This window comes from Zonotrichia leucophrys, chromosome 2 (genome assembly GCF_028769735.1).
Source record: "Zonotrichia leucophrys gambelii isolate GWCS_2022_RI chromosome 2, RI_Zleu_2.0, whole genome shotgun sequence".
Classification (NCBI taxonomy): domain Eukaryota; kingdom Metazoa; phylum Chordata; class Aves; order Passeriformes; family Passerellidae; genus Zonotrichia; species Zonotrichia leucophrys.
This window is the reverse complement of record NC_088171.1, coordinates 91,850,948-91,872,409: the sequence shown is the minus strand read 5'-3', so window position 1 is coordinate 91,872,409 and position 21,462 is coordinate 91,850,948. Positions and strand designations below refer to the sequence as shown.

Genomic DNA, 21,462 nt, shown 5'->3' with positions numbered 1-21,462 from the left:
ATTTATGTTGGAAATAACTAACTAAAAGAAAGGAGGAATAAGACTTACTTTTCTAAGTCACAGTTATAAAATTATGCCATCATTTCTCCATAGAGACTAGGGGACAAAATAAAACACTGGGTAATTCCAGATTTATAAACAACATGTATCCAAGGATAAAAGGGCACAGTTTCTTCATCACCAAACTTTTTTTCATCAAAAGTTTGCAATACCTAAGAAAATAATGCCAAAAATTAATTGTATTTTTTGAAGTAGAATGGCCTCCAAATGAGTTTAGAAAGTTCTGTCATATCAATCTCAGTCATATTAATATGGTATTCTAGGTATAAGACTATGCTCACAAAATCCTGACAATATAATTTCTTTTTAACTAGAAAGCATAACTAAATGTTCCAATGAAAAATCTTAATAAAAAAATCATTATTTAAATTATTTGAATGAACTTAATATGAATGATAAAGACAATAAAAACAGCTTGTGTATGTTGCTTATTTCTGATTCCAAATGGGAAAAATACCTGGCCAGTTTAAATTTAAAGACTTGATCCAGTCACTGTATGTTAAGTCCAGCACCATCTGTGATTTAATTTAATTTTTCTGAAATTAATTAGGAGATTTTTAAAGGTACCAATAACCATTAGATAAGTACTTTCAGCTTTGAAAAATCTCATTAATGATAAATATATGGAATGAAGATATCACAGCAAATTAAAAATTATGTGAGTCTTTCAGGGTGAGTTTTTTAAGTATTCTTGATCTAATATCCATATCTGTTAAGTCTGAAACAGTATTAAATCCCTTTGAAAGCATCTTCATTTTCAATATTTAAAGCAGTTGAGCACTTCAGCTCTGATCTAACAAAACAGTTAAGAACATAAGTATATAACTGTAGAATTAAGCACGTGCATATCTTCAGTATTAGAGGCTTAATCTGTCATTTTGGCTCATGGTCTGTTAAACAGAGAAAAAAAGTATTTCTAAGGGGAAGCCACAATAACTGATAAAAGAATTTGGGTAAATATCCACTAGCAGAGAGAATATTTGGTTCTGTGGGTTTTTCAGGAAGAATAAAAGAAGAAATAAATTATATTCTTGATGAACTGACTTCCCCTCTCCTGCTTCCTGATGTAGGATGCTTTTTCTCAGGAATCTTCAACATGTTTCTCTTCCCTAATCCTCTCACTTAGCCAACTCCTCAGCTAGATGCAGCGTCTTCTTCGTCTCTCCCATCCACCCTGTTCTTCCTGCCATAACACCCTTTCTCCAGTTTCTTGTCCAACACCTTGGGTGCTGCCCATGACCTCCCTGCCCAGGTCCCAGGGCTGTCCCCTCCTCACTGTCCCCTTCCTCACAGCCACCCACTGCCTCTTGCCAGTGATCCAGTTCTGCTCCCTAATGGCCAGGAAGAGCTCCTGTTTTCACCTCAAGTTTTCCTGTTTGCTTGAGGCAGCAAGATTTTGACACTTTTTCCAGGCTGATGTCTCCAAGTTCTGTTATTCCTATCCTTCCTGTCCTTACATTTGCCCCTTCCTCTTTCTTCAGTATTTACCTTGAACAAGCAATTCGAGTCTTTGTTCACTTCTGACTGAAGACCACTCCTTTTTCACGTGTTTTATCCTGTCTCAGTCCCTTGATTCAGACTTAATAATGAACTCTTCCTTCTGATATTTTAATTTTCAAATCCCTTTTCTCTGAGGAACAGCTTTTCTCACCTGCCGTTCTGCCACAGCTTTTCTGATACCCAGCCAATTGTCCTCTCCACCTCACCTCACACACTGACCTTCAGCAGACTCTTCCTACACTGACACGCAGAGCTATTCCATTTCCTAGGAAAGCTCTCTGCTTTCATTACTCTCCTGCTGCCCTGTCCACTTTTGACTCCACACAGTGAATTGTGCACAGCTGGCTTGGTAGCAATGTGGCTGCAGTAATATGAACTTTAGCGTGAAATGAAAAATTTACTGAAAAGCAGGACAAACAGTCTGACATTTCACCCAGCCTCATCTCCTTTCAATCAATGTCCTCTTCTTGGACAAAGACAGACAAAACTATGTCTTATTTTAAAGTCCTTGCCCCGATCGGCCTAAATCTATTGCCTTTAGAGAAGTTGTTCACCCGCTGCATTTCTCACAAGTGCACCTTTATGTGGCTCTGACTGTTCCCTGTCTTGACTTCACCTTTTTGGCAGTGTGCCTGCTTGGCTGAAAAGAGCCTTAATGAATTGAAAATACAAAAAGGGAGCACATGAGTGTAAATAAAGATAGGCAAGACAGGAGGAGAACAAAAGCATTGCCTGGGCACTCTGGCACAAAAACAGGAAGGCAAAAGCCCAGCTGGAGCTAGCAAGGGACATTAAGGTTAAAAAGAAACTATTCTACCAGAATGCTATTTGCAAAAGGAAGGTCAGGAGAGATGTGAGTCTGCTGATGAATGGGGAAGAGACAAGTAACAGGCATCAAAGAAGAGGCTGAACCACTCCGTGTCCTTTCTTACAGTCTTCATAGACAAAGCCTGCTCTGAGTCCCAGCAAATATCAACCCCAGTCAGAACACACAGGGCCAGACAACAGCAAAGCAGCAACAAGTTAGAGACTACTCAGAGGAAACCAGGTATGTTCAGATCCACCAAGCCAGGTTTCACCAAGGACCTGGCAGAGCTGACTGATGTGACCATGAAGCTGTTGTCAATCAGCTGTGAGAAATGAAGGTCAGAGGGCAAGCTCCCTGATGACAAGGAGAAAGCTAACATTATTCCCATCTTTATGGAAGGGCAAGCAATGCAATGAAGGGCATCTAGGGAATAATTAGTGGGTCAGCATCACCTCAGCCCCAAGTGAACATCCTCTCCTAATCCATCACTGAAGACAGGAGAGGATGACTAGCAAGAACAGCCAGCGTGGATTTTTCAAGGGAAAATCGTGCTGGACTTCCTCACTCTCTTCCATGAAGAGTCCAAAGGAAAACCAATTAGTAATTAGACTTGTGATGCTATGTCCCATTTTAAGCCAAGGAAATATAGATGGGATGGATTCACTGGCTGCAAACAGACTGGACTGCCAGGCTCCATGGCTTGACATGTCATAGGTGGCCAGGAACAGCAGGGACACATGCCCTTGGATACCTTCATCCACAGCATGTGGTGAGACAGAGGTTACCATGGGCAAACACACAGGACACATCCGATTGCAAGGAAGGGCAGGAGCAGATGGATGGAACAGCCACTGTGTCCTCAGTTTCCCAATTGTCCAGTGCCTGGAAAGGCTGCTTCCAAAAACACAAAGGGGAAAAAGAAAAAAAACCTGTATATTTTTAGCAGTGTTTTGAATCAACTCTCTTGCTAAAGTGGAGAGGGTTCACACAGCTCTTCTAGAAACACAGCTCTTTTTTTTCTTAGGGTTTGTGCTCATAAGTCAAGCCGGCAGATGCAGAGCTTGTAAGCTCAGGTGATGAAACAGACCCCAAGAGACAATGAGTTTCAGCAGGTTAAAAATCATTAATGTTTCTATTACTTGTTTGATTAGATGATTAAAATTTACCACCAAGTGTGTTTCCAGAGATGTGAACTCAGAAAAAGGGGATTCCTCTGAGATAAAAGGTTTATGCTTTGGTTTGTTTGGGGTTGTCTTGTTTTTGCCATTCAAAGTGAACTTAGTTGCTCCTTTTTTTAGCTGCCATGCTTTCTTGGATTAATCCTGTGGGGTTTTTTTTCCCCTATAGCAGTGTCTTGTTTTCTTGCTCCTCCTAGAAAATACAAGAAATTTAATAGCTCTATGAAGCTTATGTATATTGTTGTTCTTGTGACTGCATTATCACTGACATTTAATGAAAATGCATTCCCCATATTTTGTTAGCTGAACATGCAACTGCTTTTAACTTGCAATAACTGCACAAGCCCATTAAGAGATGCTTCCCATTATGCTGCCATATTACTTTACAGATTTCACATTTTTTAGTGGAATAAAAAGTTTAATTGCTCCTCAATTTTGGAAACAACAGTGCTTAACATCTTGCATTAGATTCCTACCTCATCTTTTGCTGTTTACTCTGTGTCTATAAAACCTTTCTCGCAGTTAAAATTCCTTTTGTGCAGATAGATTCTGTCATGTGTAATGGCAGGAATAAAAGTAAATATATTTAGTGAAGTGTAACATGAAGAACAAGGCAAATTAAACAAGAAAATGAATCATAAGCAGTGCTTCTATGCTGGCTACGCAAGGCTCTGAAAAACTGAACAAACTCTTTCTGACAGACTTCTTTATTCCACAACATTTCTGCCCATTTTGCAGAAAGATAAATACTGAAATTCATTATTTCAATGTAGTGATGAAAATCTGTGGCATAAGGTGTATTTATGTCTGTAATGAGGTCTGTCCAAGGTAGGGAGACATTCAAATTTCACTAAGGGGTATAAGTTCATGGGGAAATACCAAAAGCCCACTCAAAAGTTAATCCATATGTAAAATGCATATATGCACCTCTAGTCAAGCAGAGTTAAAGACTTTTTCCTAGAGGTTTTGTCCTCCTATTTGGTTGACCTCTGGAGTTCACACTGCCCCACCAGCTGGGCAGTGAAGCATTGGAATTCCTGCTCCAGGACCTTCTCCAGGTTGAGCAAAGGTACAGTTTGCAGGCAGCTTGCTGGTACCAACAGGGACAAGGACTCCTATCTCCTTGCAATCCCTTCCTGCTCTCCACTTCATGGGCTTGTCACATCTGGTACTTGTAACAGAATCACAGAATCACAAAATCACAGAATCATTTGCGTTGGAAAAGGCCTTCAAGATCAAGTCCAGTCTTTGCCCAATCTCCAGCTTTTCAACTAGAGCTTGGTGCTAAGTGCCACGTCCAGTTATTTCTTGAACAGCTCCTTGGATGGTGACACTAAGAACCAAGAAATAACACTAATTCAAAAAATATCCACTATTTGCTGCACTAGGGTTCTCTGCTTTTTAGCTGGTGCTAAAAAGCCAGTTGAAAGCAGGGTGCATTGAAGGTTGAAGTAGGTGAAACCCTTGGCAAGGTCAATTTCCAATACCCTCTCTCATAAAAGCATTCTTTGAAGGGGGATTTCTGTCACATTCGAAAATCAAGATGAACCCGCTCCCCAAAACTAAATACAATTTTCCCTTCCTGCTCTGCAAAGTTTTTCCAGTGTCATCTAATGATATTATTCAGTTGATGCTTCTAAGACACATGGAATAAATACTTGTTTCACTTCTATTATTTTCCCTTTCATAGGATGAAATAAGACAGTCTTACTGACCCTGAGAAAATAAAAGCTGTACAGAGCTTCTGTAGGATGAGTTGTGAAAGAATCTCAGAAACATGCCCATGAAAACAAGGACATTTGACTTATTGGAGAAAATGAGTTTGACACTTCAAAATGTTGGCATTTTCTAACTTCTGAACAGTGGAAGTCTTTGATTTTCATGCAACTTTCTAACGTTAAAGTTGCAATAATAACAGAGCTGGGAACTGTATTTTTACTTAATGGTGTATAACATTTTCCATCATAAGATCAAGTTTTAAGTTGCTCATGGTGTGCAGGCTCATTGTTTTCATAGAAAATTTCCAGCTGTGTAGTTTTTAAGAACGAAGCTGGGGCACTCACAGTGTTTTGTTCAGTTGTTTGGGTTTTCTTTAAGTGACTAAATTGTAGCTATTGTATTATTGTGTTTGAGGAGGTTTGCATTCAGGAGCTGAGATATGAGGTGCAGTGAAGGAGGTATGAGTTGCCAGGCTCAGACCATTTTATTCTGCTATGTGAAAATACATCCAATCCACCTGAAGTGTTAAGCTGCTATAAGAAGTTTATCTGTTATGTGCCACCAGCAAAACTGGTCACAGGCTCCACCTTTCATGCACTCTTTTTTGATGATGTCCCAGGTGAGCTCTGGCTCCAGCATTTTCAAAATCAGTGCTGGCAAACTTGCATGTCTGTCCTACTTGTCACATTCATATGGTCTCAGTGGTCTCCTTGCCCGAGAGCAGAAAACAGTCCAAGTAGAAAGCTAAGAACTGGCTGTGAAGAAAACACACCTGGCAGGTACAGCATTGTGGAAAGAAGACCACAGGAACAGCAGAGGAGAGGGATCACAGAGTGGAAGAGGCACAGATGGATAAAAGACAGCCACTGGAAAACATGGGATCCCAGGCCTGAAGAGACTGCCCAGGGTTGCTAGGTGTTTTCTTTCTGATAAATATGTGGAAAAATTTCACGTCTGCTTTTCAGGTGCCTGGTTGATATAGAAATACTTCCAGTGGTACCCATTCCACCATTAATTCAAGTGAGAGGTCTGTGCCAGGATATAATGGTCTTAGCTTTTCTCACAGCCACTTAAAAATCAGTTCATCCTTAGAAATGTCTGTATTTTCCTTAGTTGATAGTGAGGAGGTTTGTTCTCTTTTTTTTTTTTTTTTCCTGAAGAAACTTGTGTTAAGCAAAGCCATATTAAAAGTGCAAATGAAGTGCTCAGAAACAAGAAGATTCCTGAATTAATGTTATTTGAGCAAATGTAATTTTTATGTTCTTGTACAATGCTAGACCAGTTTCTGAAATCAGATTTTCCAGACATGTTCACTAATTGGGCATTTCTCATCGTCTGGATGCTTTTTTTCCCTCAGAGCAATTCAAGCAGGGATGCAATAATTCACAGCAGTGGAAGATGTTCATTGAATATATCAAGTTCTATTTAAAATATCCAAGTATCCATATCCACTATTTCTCAAAAATCCAAGTTTTCACTCAAAGTCTAACTAACACAAAAAACCCCAAAAACCTGTAAGCAGTTTTCAGATTAATCTGGCCCATGTTTAATTTTTAGAGGTGTTTCAAAACATATACAAAAAAGTTACTGATTATGTTGCCAAGGTGGGAAATTTCCAAATACAGAAATTTCAAGAGCAAAATCATTGTAAAAATCTTTACAATAATGTTCCTAATATATCTTCTCTTTAATATATTTCTAAACCAGGTTTTTAATTCCATTGGTAAAACAGAGTTAAGAAAATAATGCATGGTGGGATCAATCAAAAAGAAATGGGACATGGGTCTGAGTGCAGAAACAGTGACCAAGGAGGCCATGGCAGATGTCCCCCAGCCATGGGGATGTCACGCTGCCAGCATGACAGTCAGCATAGATGGCAGCTCTTTTGTGGGAATGTTCTATCTACAGGAACAGAAAGAAATAGCTATTTGCAAGTTGCAGAACTTTACTACACACAGGAAATGAAACACTGGCTTGCCTAAACATGAGTTATCCAACTAAAAAAAAAAAAAAAATTAAAGGCTGTTGCAGTTAGTAGTGGTCTGAAAGAATTTAGTGCCAACACTGCATGTTCTAAAGCTACAGACATTAAAAAAAAAACAACAGGAATACACTTCAAAACTTACTTAGAGGAAAATGTACCACAGATCCTGCCAGTCTATATCAAAATTAAGAATTTATAATAACATCTTAAGTGGTTACTGATTTCAAAGAACTAAGTACCTTTTCACTTTTAGAATACTAAATAGAACTTAATTCCAACAAGAGGGTACTCTCCATGTAAAAGATTAAAATGTAACAGTTAGATCTCATAGTTTTCAAATTAATATGAAAACCTCAGTTTCCTCTTGCACTTCACTCTCATTAAAAATCCTTTAGCAGATCTATAAACTAAAAAATCATTGTGGTGCACTCTTACAATACACAAGCTTTAGTAAAATAATATTAGATTCCTATTTTGTATACAGAAAAAGGAAATAAATTAACTCCTGGGTAATATCCCTGAAACATTAGCAGTATGAATGGTACTGAAGCATAATTAGGTTTGCAGAAACTCTCTCCTCTGAACACCCATACACTATGCTATTTAGGTATAGTTTTGAAAACTGTAATTAAACAGTCAGAAAACCACTGGAAAAGAAACAAAATAACGAGCCACATAAAAGTCACAGGGAGAAAACAAACAAACAAGCCCCTGGTTGATCATTTAGGTTTCTTAATGAGTTCTGGTAATTCCAGTAAGTTACAGAAGCCAGGAAGAACCTGAGCAGGCAGCTCCCTTCCTTTCAAACTTTAACAACTCTATTACGCTTCAAAAAAACCAAATCACTGCTCAGCTTACTGAAATAACATTTTTTCTCCTGTATGCATTCTTGTCAGATAAATCTATAGCTAATAATTCCTCTCTGCCTGCTCGTTTATTCATACTGAAACACCAGGAAAAACACAATTCCCAGAGCTCCTGCTAAGCCCCTTTGCCAGCCCGGAAAGGATTTTCAGGGGCTGGGACTTTATAGTCAGGCTACAGCATGGCATACACAGAGCGAGGAATGTTGTCCTGTTTCATCACCTCTGGCAATGATGGCTAGCACAGGGCTGGAAGAACCACTGGGTTTGTGGAGAACTGGTGGAACTCCAGCTTGCTTGGAGCTGATGGCATCTCTGCAGTGGCAAGCTGGACAAAGCCACTGGATCTGAGTGGACCTGTGACACTCAGCATTTCAGAGCCAGAAACAAGCCTTTCCTAAGGGACAGGCAGAAGGCCACCTCTTTCTTCAACATATTCATCCATCTCTCCCTGTTCCCATCATGCCACTTCCAGAGTCTGAAGCAGGTGGAAATTATTCACGGCTGCCGGCTGGGGATTCCCGCGGCAAATGTAACACTGGATTAGAGAGCTCATGGGTTGTCCTCCCGGGGCCACTGCCAAAATACGCCCAGGGCCAGCTCACAGCTCTTGAGGGACATCTCCTAATTGCTGTAAATTGGCTGCCACTACCCAGTGGGCAGCAGAGGACCAAGGAACTTTGCCTTGTTGCTGTCATTCCGCCCTGACCCAGGTGCTGCAAAAGGACATCTCGACTTTGCCAGGTGTTGAGACAGCTGGCCAAGTAAGCAAGGAGCAGAACCTTGTCCTCCCCCCAGGCACAGCCAGTCAGGCCAGGGGGATGTGCTGAGAGGGGCACCAGACGTGTTATCATCCCTGCTCTGCACCCTCTCAGTGCTGGGGCGCTGGGAGACCTTGTGTTGCTGCTACTCTCAATTTAATCTGTGTTTTCTCTTTGAATGCAGGGCCACAGCCTCACTCACTTCACAGCCTCAGTCAGCTGTCTGTAACAGCACTCCCAAAAAGGCAGAAAAAAATTAGCTGGCACAATTCTTCGTATAAATATAACAGGAGGAAAAAAGACCAACAAAACATAACAAGCTTACAGGTAAACATGCACATGACTGAATTCTGCCTTTTGTCTCACACCCACACTTCTGAAATGGAATGAAAGGACAATTCAGTCCTGGGGTACACAAACACTGACTGAGGTACAGTTCATGAGTAAACCCAGGCTGGACTGGATGCAAACATGTCCGTGTAGCTTGGAGAAATGTAAGCATTTGAGCCCATGACTTCGGTACAGCTCTGGCTGCAAGCCGATGGAACATCATTGTTTCTACACCTCCAATCTGTACAGCTGTATCAGACTAAAATTTACAGGTTCTTACTCCTTACTCTGAACAAAGAGAAATGTGATTTTCACAAAGACCATGATCTGGGAGCTCCCGTTGATTTTAATCAGTGGTTAGCAATTCTGGAAAAATCCTTAGGTCGTTGGTTTTGCTCTACTGCTTAGGAAGTCAGACCATCAGCTCCCTTCCCCTGTTTGTAGAAATCTTTTTAAACAAGTTATTCATGGAGAAATACTAAGAAATACTAAGAAAATTAAAATCAATTTGGATATTAGATTTGCATGATCAACATGAGATTTTTGTTATGTGCTTTTTTAGCTGTGTATCAACCTACCAATCCTCACTCCCAAGAAAAATAAAACCAAATAAGAAAATGCCAAAATTGGAGAACAATACAGCACAAAGGTCTCTGATCTCATTGACTCTTTTCAGAAATAAAAGCATTTACTCACAGAGGACACATAACAGCAGATTCTGGTTGCTTTCCATAGCAGAAAAGAGACAGGTTACAACCTATTTCTTTCAGTTACCTGCAGTCACAGAAATGCATTGATCCCTTAGGGTGGAGAGGGAGCCAAAAGACAGATTTTCCACGTCAGGTGGCCCCGTACCAGCACTGCCAGACCTTGCTGCTGCCCTTCCTACCTAGAGAAGCAGCCTGTACATCATGGCATTCCCCAAACAGCCTATCCTGCACCTAATCCTTACAGTTAAAAAAAATTTCAAAACTCAACAGAAATATCTTAAAAGTGGAAAATGAGCACAGAAGCCACCTTCTCTTAGTCTTTTCTAGCTAGAGACTCAATGCTTCACAAGGAAAATCAGAGAAAAGTCATGAAGAGCTTTTGGTGGTAAAACTATTCTGATTTCTTGTAGCCTGAGTAACTGAAAAAGGCAGGGGACACATTTTCAAGACTTTTAAAGAAAGATGTAATTATGTCATAAAGCTAGTATTGGTATCTTATAATCTTTCATTAAGTAATTCTGAATGCACTGTGGGGTGACTTTAAATAGAATAGAAATATCTATTACCATAATACAGAATACTAGTAAGTAACTCCTGTGACAGAAAAACCTATGTATTTGGGAAAGAACTGTGAAAGCAGTGAAAAGCTTCACTTTTTCAAATTAACTCTGATCTCCAGATTTTGATACTGAATTTTTGAGTCATTATGTTTGACTCAAATATAAGGGGCTTGGTATATAATACACCACTTTAGATTACGTTTATCAAGTGTCTAACAAAGCAGGATGTTCATCTCTTTGTCTTCTGGATGAAGACTCTTTTATTATAGTGTAGTATCTTTTGTTTTAATGCTGCTCTGCAGTGGATTGCCAGCTCATTAATTTTTCTGCTATAACACCCAAATCCCTTTGCTGATCAGTGTGCTGAATGATTGATTCCCTGCTCCCAGACTAATTTTTTACATTGGACTGCATTTACCATCTGGTAGATAAATCACCCAAAACACTCAAATTCGGAGCTTGGTTCCAGTGATTCTCTTTGTTTGTTCAGTCAGCAGCACGAATATCACTTGCAAATGTGGAGATTGTGTTCTCTCACCTGGATAACTGTTCCATATTGCAGACACAGGTTTTAACAAAGAGCAGGAAAAAAAAAAAGGAAAAAAAAAGATATTTGTTCTTTGTGGTTTTTAGCCAAAATTTTTGTTTCATCCCGACCATAGCCACTTGCTTCTCACATGAAAAAGTCTTTCTTACAGCACAGAACCAGTTTTGCACATTACAAACACATTTAACCGTTTGCACAAAGACATTCTTTGTAGGTATAAACACCTGCACAAGTGAAGAAAAGGACATCCTTTGCAGTTAAAAGAGAGTAGAAATACAATGAAATAAATTGCCTTCCCAACCCCGTGTTTTATATGAGAAAACAATTCTATAACCTCAACAGGAGCCTGCCTGTTTTATTTTCACTTTTATAACCTTGAAATGATACTTCCATAAAATTATACTTCCAATCAAGACAGCAAGAAAGAACTCTGCCTCACAGAATTGTCTATGCAAAATCCTGGGAGATGTAAAGGATGAAGAAAAAGCTCTGGGAGAGAGATGGTGCTTCAGGAAAAGAACCATTCATCTGCCCACCGCACGTGGCAATGTCGCTCAGGGAGGGGACAGGACACCCCTTTCTTTAGTCTAAGGATCTTTTGCTGCTCTTTGCTGCTCGGGAGAACCCATTTGGCACAACACACTGACCTCTGTCTCTCCCAGAGGGATCAGGCAGAGGCAGCACACAATCAGAGTCAATACTAATTAGCAAAATGTAAACATTTCATTAGATCAATGCTTCCCTGAATTTTTAAAGCAACAAACTGCTATCCAGCCGCAATTTTTTGTCAAATTTTCAATGGAAATACCTGTGGAAAGCTCTGTTTTAGCTGTCTATACCAACCAGCTAAAGATTTTATAACTTGTTCTTGTGTTTTAGGGACATCCTTAAGGACTAAAACTTGAATTTTCAAAAGCACTCATTCATTTTGAATGCCTAGACTATTCTGAACACTTTTGGCATATGCACGAACACTTTTAACTATTCCATCTCTCAAGCTTTTGTGTTGCTGTGGCTAAGAATCTTGTTCAGTTCAAAATTTTAGAGAAAATAGAGCCACTTCTGCAAATGATGTTTATCCAAACACTCATTCTTTGTAGTCATATGTGAAGTGTCTGTGAATAGGAAAGAAAGCAAGTAAATCTCTTGTGAGGTACAACAAACTCCTCCATACACTTCAGGCGTAAGCAACAGGACACTTTGTCACCCACTGCTGAAATATGTGTGTTTGCAGGAGGTTTTCTATAGCCACAGAGCAGCAGATGTGACAGCACGTTTTCATGGGGGGCTGTGTCCCTTCTCCCCTCACCACCTGCAGGGCTGTCATCGGTTAAAAACCGAGACTGGTTAAAACACTTCCTAAAGCAGCATTTTTGGGCAGCCAAAAAAAGGTGAACCCTAACATGTGTCAGACTCCTGGAGCTGGGTAGGAACAGTGAGGGGTGAATCTGGGATAAAGCAGTTGGAGCCCCTAAAGGCGCTGTGTGCTCCCTCAAACACACTGTGGTGATCAGGGGCAGATTAACCAGAGTTTGCACAGTTCCAACTCTCTGGCTTGCCTGACTGCCCCCATTCACCCCATCTGCTTCCACATGGATCCCATGAGACTCGTGGCAGGCACAGGAGATGCCCCAGGGCTTTTCCTACAGGAACACTGCTGTTGCCTGCCAGCAAGCCAGGCAACTGGAATGAGGCTGCCCACGGCTTTGACAGCCAGGCAGAGCCAGATTTCAGGAGGTTTTGGCCTCCAGACAAGACCTGAGAAGAACCATTTCGTGTCCTGAACACCCTTTTGTCTGTCTGTGGACATTGTACCTGTTCTCTTCCTTGGCTGCTCTCTCTGTCTATGCATCTTACAAAAGTACAGAGAATTTTGCTCCTATTAAAGATACAAAGGAGCATGCCGAGGTCTCAGCCTGATGGGCAAAGGTGGAGAAAACCCAGCACCTACCAAGACAAGTCAGACTACTTCAGAAAAAATTACTGACAGTCTTGTCTTGTTCAAGATTTTCTTCCCTTTAATTTTTACATGTTTTCCTGCTGGTCTTAATTAACACTCTTTTTGAACCATGCATGAGGATCCTGCCAGCTTGAACATAGTTATATAATGTGGGTGTTTCAAGACTGTAACTGCAACTAAATTTATTTTATAAATAAAATAAATTTAAAATCAAAAACCAAATCAATAGAGAGGTATTACAGGGGTTTAATTTTATTACAAACCAGATCCTTTATATGCTGTTTCTGTAACACATAATCTATTATCAGAAAAGTCCTGCCTTTTCAGTCCTTACAAATTGTCTACTGTAATGAGAATTTAAATTATCCTAAAATAAACCCCGATTTGCTAGTCAAACACTGCCTCCTCACAAATCACACTATGACCAGTGAGGCAGTTTTAGAGCAACGTAAAAGAAACTGAACACTGATATCAGTGTAACATTAAATTGCTCTCCTAAACGGAGAAATCCACATCAATAGATATGCAAATGCATGCAGAGCCTGATCTGTCTACCAGCTCCCAGCCAGCCAGGTCTGGGATGTAACCGGGTCAGTGAGAACTGAAGTCTTTCAGGTACTCTTGTAGCAAAGGCTTTCACTGGCATCTTGCTCCACAGAACACACAAGTTCCCTGGAAAGAGTCTTGAAGAGAAAAAAAGACCTGGATTTTTTTCTCCTTTAAAATAAACAAACAAATAGTAAAACATATGATCCATAAATCCTAGATACCTAATGGTAACTAATGGCACCACTAGATACTGTCCTAATAATACAAGATTAAATAATTCTGCTTTCACATGCCCCTGAAGCCATCTGTGAACTAAATTAGAACCAAAGATACATTGTAGCTGTTCATCAAGACAAATAAACAGATTTCAGGTTCTCCAGGAAACTTTAATTTCATCAGATCACAGTTTTGACTGCTGAGCTTACTCCTAATCAGATTTTTTCTGTAACTTCTTATCCTTTTGTAGGAGAAAAATATCATACAGAGAAGACCAAGAAATGGTTTCATAAAATTTATTATCAACTGATTTAGTGAAAAAAGCTCTTCCTTACACACTTAGGAGTTCCACACAATACAGCTCCACTCCCCACACTCTCTTTTTCTTCCTCTATTTCTCTATGTTTCTAAATCGTTAGAATTTCAAGATGATCTAGGAATAAACTACAGCAATTAGAGGGGACTATTTAGTTTCCAGCATAGTATTTAATTATAATTTTCTTATAATCTAAAGCTCTTTTTGGGATAGAACATTTTTTTAGAGTACTTCTACAAAGAATATCCTTGGGCTTTGGTTCTGCTGAGCACTACAGCCAGTTTAGAAAAAGACAGACCTCCACCTCAGTATTACCAACACGTCCCCTATCTCCACTCTTGTTCCACAGCACCTGTGAGCACTCAGTGAGGAGGATATGCAGGAGTCTCGACTCAGAGGAACAGATCCTTTTTCAACATTCCTGATGCTCAGCATTCTTCCTTCCACAAATGTTACAGTTACTGTTATCCAGGGAACTGTTGCCACTGTCTGCTTTGGGGACCCTCCCCGAAGTCTCACCACAGCCTGGGAAAGGCACAAGTGCTTTCAGCTGATGGATCAATGGTGGAATGGAATGATCTCTCTCCAGGAAAAGGGTACAGACTCCTGTCAATATCAGTCGGATTCTCTGCATTTGTACCTCTCTATCCAAAGTTCTTGGCCACAGCTTCTTTTTTCTTTCTAGTCCAAGTAAATATCAACTCTCCTCTTTATCCAGTCTACTGTCAACTCCAGAAGAAAACTAACAAGATATAAGTATAAAATATTTATCCCTCCATCAACAGGAAGAAAAGGACCAGACTTCTTGTTTTCCCCTTAATAGGAATTATCTGAGAGATCTTGGTACAGGAAGAATGCTTCCTTAGCAGTATTTTCCACAACAAACACAGCTTCTTTATTCCTCTTTTCAAAAAACCAATAAAGAAATTGGATTCAATCCAATCCCCTCAATCAAGCCTCAATTGCTCCATCACACTACCAGTTCCCACTAGTGACAATGATGGAGTGACACCTGTTACAAGATGATTTTCTGCTATTCTGACACTTTCAATTCTACTTTAATTACCTTTTGACTCTTTAATCAGCATAAGAATCTGTATTGCAAGGACATTTCATGTCTAGGCAATTACACTAAAGGGAAACAAATATATGCATGCTACTGTCCGAGTTTTAATTTCTCTTTTCAATAATTGCTTTTACTTTTTACATGTAGTTGATTTATATTCATGCCTTATGATAGTTTCTCAAAGTGACACGTAACCTGACTGAGTTTAGATCATTTACTTCAGAAGTTCAATTGGCACAAACACATATCACATTTTATTTGGCCTGACTGTTATAATTCATTTTCAGGAACATAACTCACAGTATCTTAGATAAAATAACCAATTATTCCTGTCTACCATTTCAGATCAAGTGGAACTATGCAAACACAAAAAAACATGTAATTCTTAAAATACGATAATTTACCTGAACCTGTATCTCTCTTACATCCCTTGCTCTTAATGTTCTCACCAACATGGCTGCATATCTTTAGCACAAATTGGTTTTGCTCTGTGTAACTTAGAAAGATATAGCAAACAAAACCCCTCATCCACTTAATTTGAGCAAAAAGCACAAAGGATATGTCTGTTCTAGCTGATAAGCACAGATGAAAGCCAGTCTTGAGGCCACATCTCATTCTGGTTCACAGAGCCCCCACTGAGCCCAGGCAGAAACCACGGCTGAGCTCCAGAGACCAGCAGTGCCTGAGGTTTATATCCTCCAAAATCCACGGCCACATCTGCCACGTGGACTGGGACAAGGCAGCTACATGCCTGTGTTCACTCTCCCTTGTTACGGCAGGGACAGCCTGGATCCAGGCTTCAGACAACACAATAGTTTGGAGTGAGAAATAGTGCACATAAAACTCATTTTGGCCAACTCACTAATTATCTTAAGGCTTCACCTCAAGTGTAGACATAGCAGATAGGAGTAGATTTAGACCTCATCTTCTCCTGAGGAAAACCAGCTACAACAGCACCATAATAGGTGTCCATCAATAGTAAACCTGTGGGATTCCTGCTACAGGATCTGGGGGACAGACATGAAGGCATCCAAGAAAGTAATGGAAACAAATGCACCATATTCACATTTAAACAGGATCTCATCTTGCTCACTCAATCCCCAATAACCTATCTTGAAACAACTTTATTTTTACTCACTTCACTCAGAGAGGTCTTAAAAAGAGCAGGGGCAGCACACAGTCTGTGAGACTCATAGGTGAGGCATGGAATCAACCCTAGCAAGTCAATTTTATCACACAAGGGAGCAGCACACTGAAAGGCCCACAACACAAGCATCTCCCTGTTAATTACAATCCCAGGTGCACACACCCACACTGTGCACTGAGCAATGTCTCTCTCTGAGTCTGTGTACCTTCCACCCCCATCTGCAGCGTTTGGTCAGCTATGACCCATCTGCAGCCCCTGTGGCTGCACAGGTGACCGAAGCACATCTCACACCAGAGACTCAGCCAGGCTAACACTGAAACTGGCGATGTCCACGCACAGTTTGTGTCTCCAGAGAGCACCATCGCATTAGGAGCTCAGGAAGGAACTACACCTGTTGCTTACCTTCACACATGGGATGCCCAATAACCCCCTGTAGTTCACAGCCCCTCACTAAGGACACAACTACCCCAGAGCCTGAGCCCAGCATCACACCACCAGCACTTGGACAGGCAGGGAGTATTGGGAATGTTAGGGAAGAAGACTACAGGTAGCACTGGGAATAATATAACATCTCCAAAACACCAGCCTAGTACAGTCTTCTCCAGAAAGAAATACCTATTTTGTTTATGCCCCATTCTGGGTAAAACAGGGATATTTTATTTCATTAGCTTAGGAAAGTATGGATTGACAGATGAGCAAACACACACAAGTCCACATTGTCAATTAACTCCAGATACGTCTTAATTCTCTGTTTCCTGCTCTAATCACTTTATCAAATGTTCTTCCTTTGGCCAGGGATGATGCAATTATATCATAATTTAACAAAAGGCCAAGCTGCAATGCATGTGCCAAAGGAGCAGAATCGAGGCTGAAAAAGCCATCTTAATGTTCATGTTGTCTGCCTGTGTCCTCCACCTTGTAATGTTCTTTTGTTACAGCAAACTCTTTCTTAAGCAGCATATTCTGTAGCAATAAAGGAGAGGGCTTCAGCATTTCTGAAAAGAAATAACAAATAAATAAAGCTATATAGACTAACAATGGTAAAATGTTACCAGCCCAGGAACGTCTCAAGAAGTGCAAAAAACCTGTTAGGGCAGCAGGTCAAACTGATGCACATATTAAACTTGCAAAACAGCAGAAGAAAGGAGAAGCATTTCGCTTCTTTGCATATGGAAAGCAATTTAGAGAGTCCAGTCATATGGAGAAGTAGTAGTAGCATTCTCAAGTTTAACCTTCAGTATAAACAGCAATGTACATCGTAGCAGTCCACTGAGAAGGGTGCTAATGCCAACAGCTGGTCCCACGTGTAAATACAGGAAACTCATCTTTTTCAGGGAGTAGCTCCTTCAGTAAAAGTTAATGAAGCTGTGCAAAGGTAAGTGAGGGGAAAATCTGACCCAGATACGGTGTGTTGATGTTAGTTCTTTCAAAACAAAGTTGAGTACTGAAACCCTGCCATTTTGCATGAAACAGTTAACACACAGCAGAATCTGACTACTGCATTTAAAACAAAATTTTCCTTCCATATTTTTGGAGTTACCCTGAAAAGAGTGCCTGCCACAAATATGTATATAGCACATACATTTGCTTGTGCCTATTTTTAGTAGAACCAAATCATGCTGAATGCCTTCAATATAGCACACAGTTTTCTAATTCCAGGCTGGAAAGCCCTCTTTCTGTGGCTGTTTCTAAATAATGATATCCCTGTGTTCCACATCATCTTGGAAACTTCCTCATACATTTCAGCAGCCTTCCATATTTAATCTCACTGATTTATGCTCATGCCATGGTCTAATGACCCATATGTCTCTGATGGGTAAGCCGCTAACACCAGTGACACATTAACCTATTAACCTCTCTTTAAAAATAACCATCATATTCCTACAAACAGAACGAAAAGTCAGCCGGCAGCAGCAAAACAGCAGCATTGTGGTACTGTCACACAGTAACACAGTCTACATCTAAACTGGGTAAAATGAAGAGGAGCATTTCAAGAATGTGTGGCAGATTTATTGTATTGCAAGACCGTTTTGCCACAGTTTGCTGGTCTGCGAATTTGATAGTCTGCTTTAGCAGCATTATCCGTATTGTAAAATGTAATTGGCAGGAAGGTCGCTCTTCCGTGCACTCATTTCTTGAAATCTCTGGTACAGTTTGGGGACCTTATCCTGGAAGGCACCGAGAGTTCCTCCCAACATGTAAATTGCCTTCCAATCCCGCTGAAGACAATGGGAGCGGGGGGCTCCGAGCACAGGGCGAGAAACCTTCATCACCTTGGAGAAGGCACTTTGTACAGCTCTCGCTGGCGATTCGTGCAGTGAAATAAACCTATCATTTCAAAAGGCAGGAGGAGGCTCCACAGCCATTTTTCAGAGAAAAAAAAATAAATTCTCTTTTCTAAATAGTAGTTTTAGAAGACAAATAAATCTTTCTTAAAACCTGTAAACTTTATATTGTATGTATTTACTTTGTTCTACTTCAAAACCATCATATGCCTCAAGATCTAAGAAAACGTGCTGCTGTCATGACAAACCACACTGCAACCTTACAATACCAGCACACAATTATGTATATTATGTATGTCATGCAACCAAAGCAGGAACAAAACCAAGAAAGCTCATTCTGAGCACATCGTGGGGTATTTTGCTGCCTACACCTCACCCAGAGTGAATCTCTACGACAGCCGGCAGACGGACGGGCGGAGAGGCTGCCCCGTGGCTGGGCTGCTCACAGCGAGAGCGAGCCCTGAGAAAGAGCCCGTGTGAGCCATCGGGGCTGCTCTCCCGGCTGGCACCCGCTGCTAGCGGCAGGACGGGCCCGGGGCAGCGGCAGGGCAGGGCGGAGGAGGGGCGGGATGGGGCACCCGGCGCGCACCTGCCGGCACCGCGGCGGGGGACACAGCAGCGGGGAGCAACAAAAGCCGGGAGGCGGCGGCAAAGCCCTTCCCTTCGCCGGGAGACCTCGGAGCGGGGCTCCCCGCAGAAGGGCATCTCCCCGCCGGCCGGGAGCCGGCTCGCCGCACCCGGGGCCGGGGCGGGCGCCGCTCCTTTGTTTTCCGCCGCCCGCAGCAGCACGGCGGGCCGGGCCGGGCCGAACCGGGCGGAGCAGGGGGGCCGCGCTCAGCCCTCCCTCCACGTGCACGCGTGGGCTGCCCGCAGGGGAGGGCGCGGGCGGGAGCCGGCGGGGCATTACCTGAGCAGTTGATGCCTTTCCCCTTGCCGCCGCCCTGGCACTCGGAGCCGGGCAGGGGATGGGAGGCGCGGCCGGCGGGCAGCGCGGAGAGGGCGAGCACCAGGAGGGCCGAGGTGTAGCAGAGCGCCAGCGGGGGTCCCGCCCGCAGCAGCGGCCGGGCGGCGGCCGGGCTCTCTCCCAGCATGGCGAGGGGCGGCCGAGGAGCAGCGGGATGGCGGCGGCAGGCCCGCAGCATCAACCGGAGCCCGCGGCGCCGCCCGGGCGGGACCCTCCTTTCTCCGCCGCGCCGGAGCGCACCTTCAGCATCCCCGCCGCAGCGGCCGCACGGACCCGCTGCTGCTGCTGCTGCTGCTGCCACCGCCGGGGCGCGGGCAGGGCTGTCCCCGCCGCGGCCGCGCTCCGTCCGCCCGTCCGCCCCGCGGAGCCGCCGCCTCGCCCCGGCCGCGCTCCTTTGTGCGCGGCGCCCGGCAGCGCCGCCGCTCCGCCTGCAACAAAGGGAGCGGAGCCGAGAGGCTGCTGCCGCCGCCGCCGCCGCCGCGGAGGGGGAGGAGGAGGAGGGAGAGAGAGAGCGAGAGATGGGGGAGGAAGCACACGTGATAGCAGCCCCCTCCCCCGGGACCGAGGGGAGGTGAGGGGCTTCTCCTCGCTCGGCGGGCAGGGCGGGCGGCGGCGGCAGCGCCCGCCCTCACGGCGGGGCCGCCCCCAGGGAGCGGTGAGGGTCCCGGGCGGCACAGGCGACAGGCGGGGACAGCACCGGGGGGAGACGGGGCAGAGAGGGTCCCCAGGGGCGTCGAGGAGGGATGACCGCTCGCACAGCGCTTGTCACTGTCCGGGGTGATGTTTTATTATTCACTAATAAGCCGGCGTGAGTGGGGTTGGGAAAGAAAGCAAAGAGACCGTCTCTTCTATTAATTGTAAGGGTTGTGTTTAATTTTTGCTGAACGGAAGCCCAGCACGTATAGCGGGAGCGTTTGCACCGGTCCAAGTCAATTAATGTATTTACGGTGAAGGCAGTGAGTTTTTAACAGAGTGCTTTTAGTATCTACGGGTTTTCCAGTCCCTTACATGGAGACACTTCAGAGGTCAGAAACACTGCACAGGTAGAAGGTACCAGGCACATATCTTGAGCACAGATGCTCAGCATGTAGCGGTGTGGCTGAAAGCTTTGTGTAAATTGACAGCACAGTGACTGTCTTTGCATAGTGAAAACACAAGACAATGCTTTACATTCAACGCGATTTTTCCCTGTCTCAGTTGGCACGTTTCATGAAAGTTTTTTTTAATCCACTGTGCAAACCATTTGTTTTTCAGGAATAAGAACTGCCTTTTTCCTTGATCTCTGTGCTGCTACACACCGCTGATGGGCTGTAAAGTGTAGAGCTTGTGTGGGGAGATCTGGCTTGCACTAAGGTATAGCTCTTGTGTGAGGACACCTTTGAGCAGTTTGTTAACCAGAGCAGTCAAGAGCAAGGCCATAAATCCAGGAGTAAGCTTTGGGAGGCACAGTGGTCAGACATATAAAGTCAGATTGTTGTCTATTTAAATACAGCATTGAAGACTAAGTCCTGTATTACTAAGAGAGCAATTTCCTTTTGGCAGAGGGGGTTCAGCACTGGCTGCCTCTGCCAAGAAAATGTTCTTCTGTAATTACTTAGTGATGCTAGATGCGAGAAGAGCTCTGCTCCTCAGTAAGGTGGGGTGCATTAACTGGAATGGAACTGGTGCTGATGAAACTGGGCTGCTGAGGTACACGGGCCAGGGTGTTCAAAGCTCTCTGGGTTTGCATGCTGCTGTCTAAGATGAACCTTTGGGATCTTTGGGTCATGGGACTGGCAGAGATGTTTTGAAGGTAGCATTTTGCTGCTGTAGGAGCAAATGCTCTGTGTACCTCCTTCCCTGAAACACATCTACATCCACTGTACACTAAATATGCTGTTTTACTGTACCTCTTGCTGAAGGGCTGGACCAGAACAGCCCTCATCTCAAACACATTCAA

At 42.9% G+C, this 21,462-nt stretch overlaps 1 protein-coding gene across 2 annotated transcripts in view; it reads right to left on the bottom strand.

Annotated features, from left to right (window-relative positions):
- The window catches only part of TMEFF1 (transmembrane protein with EGF like and two follistatin like domains 1), a 115,680-nt gene extending 95,551 nt beyond the window's left edge, over positions 1-20,129 (bottom strand). The window contains exon 1 of one of the 2 annotated variants that reach the window (XM_064705669.1): positions 19,467-20,129. In XM_064705669.1, coding sequence (XP_064561739.1) covers positions 19,467-19,701 — 235 coding nt within the window. In that variant the 5' untranslated portion in view covers positions 19,702-20,129. The remainder of the gene's footprint in view (positions 1-19,466) is intronic. The other variant, XM_064705668.1, reaches the window with a different exon arrangement.
- Positions 20,130-21,462: the final 1,333 nt, after the last annotated feature.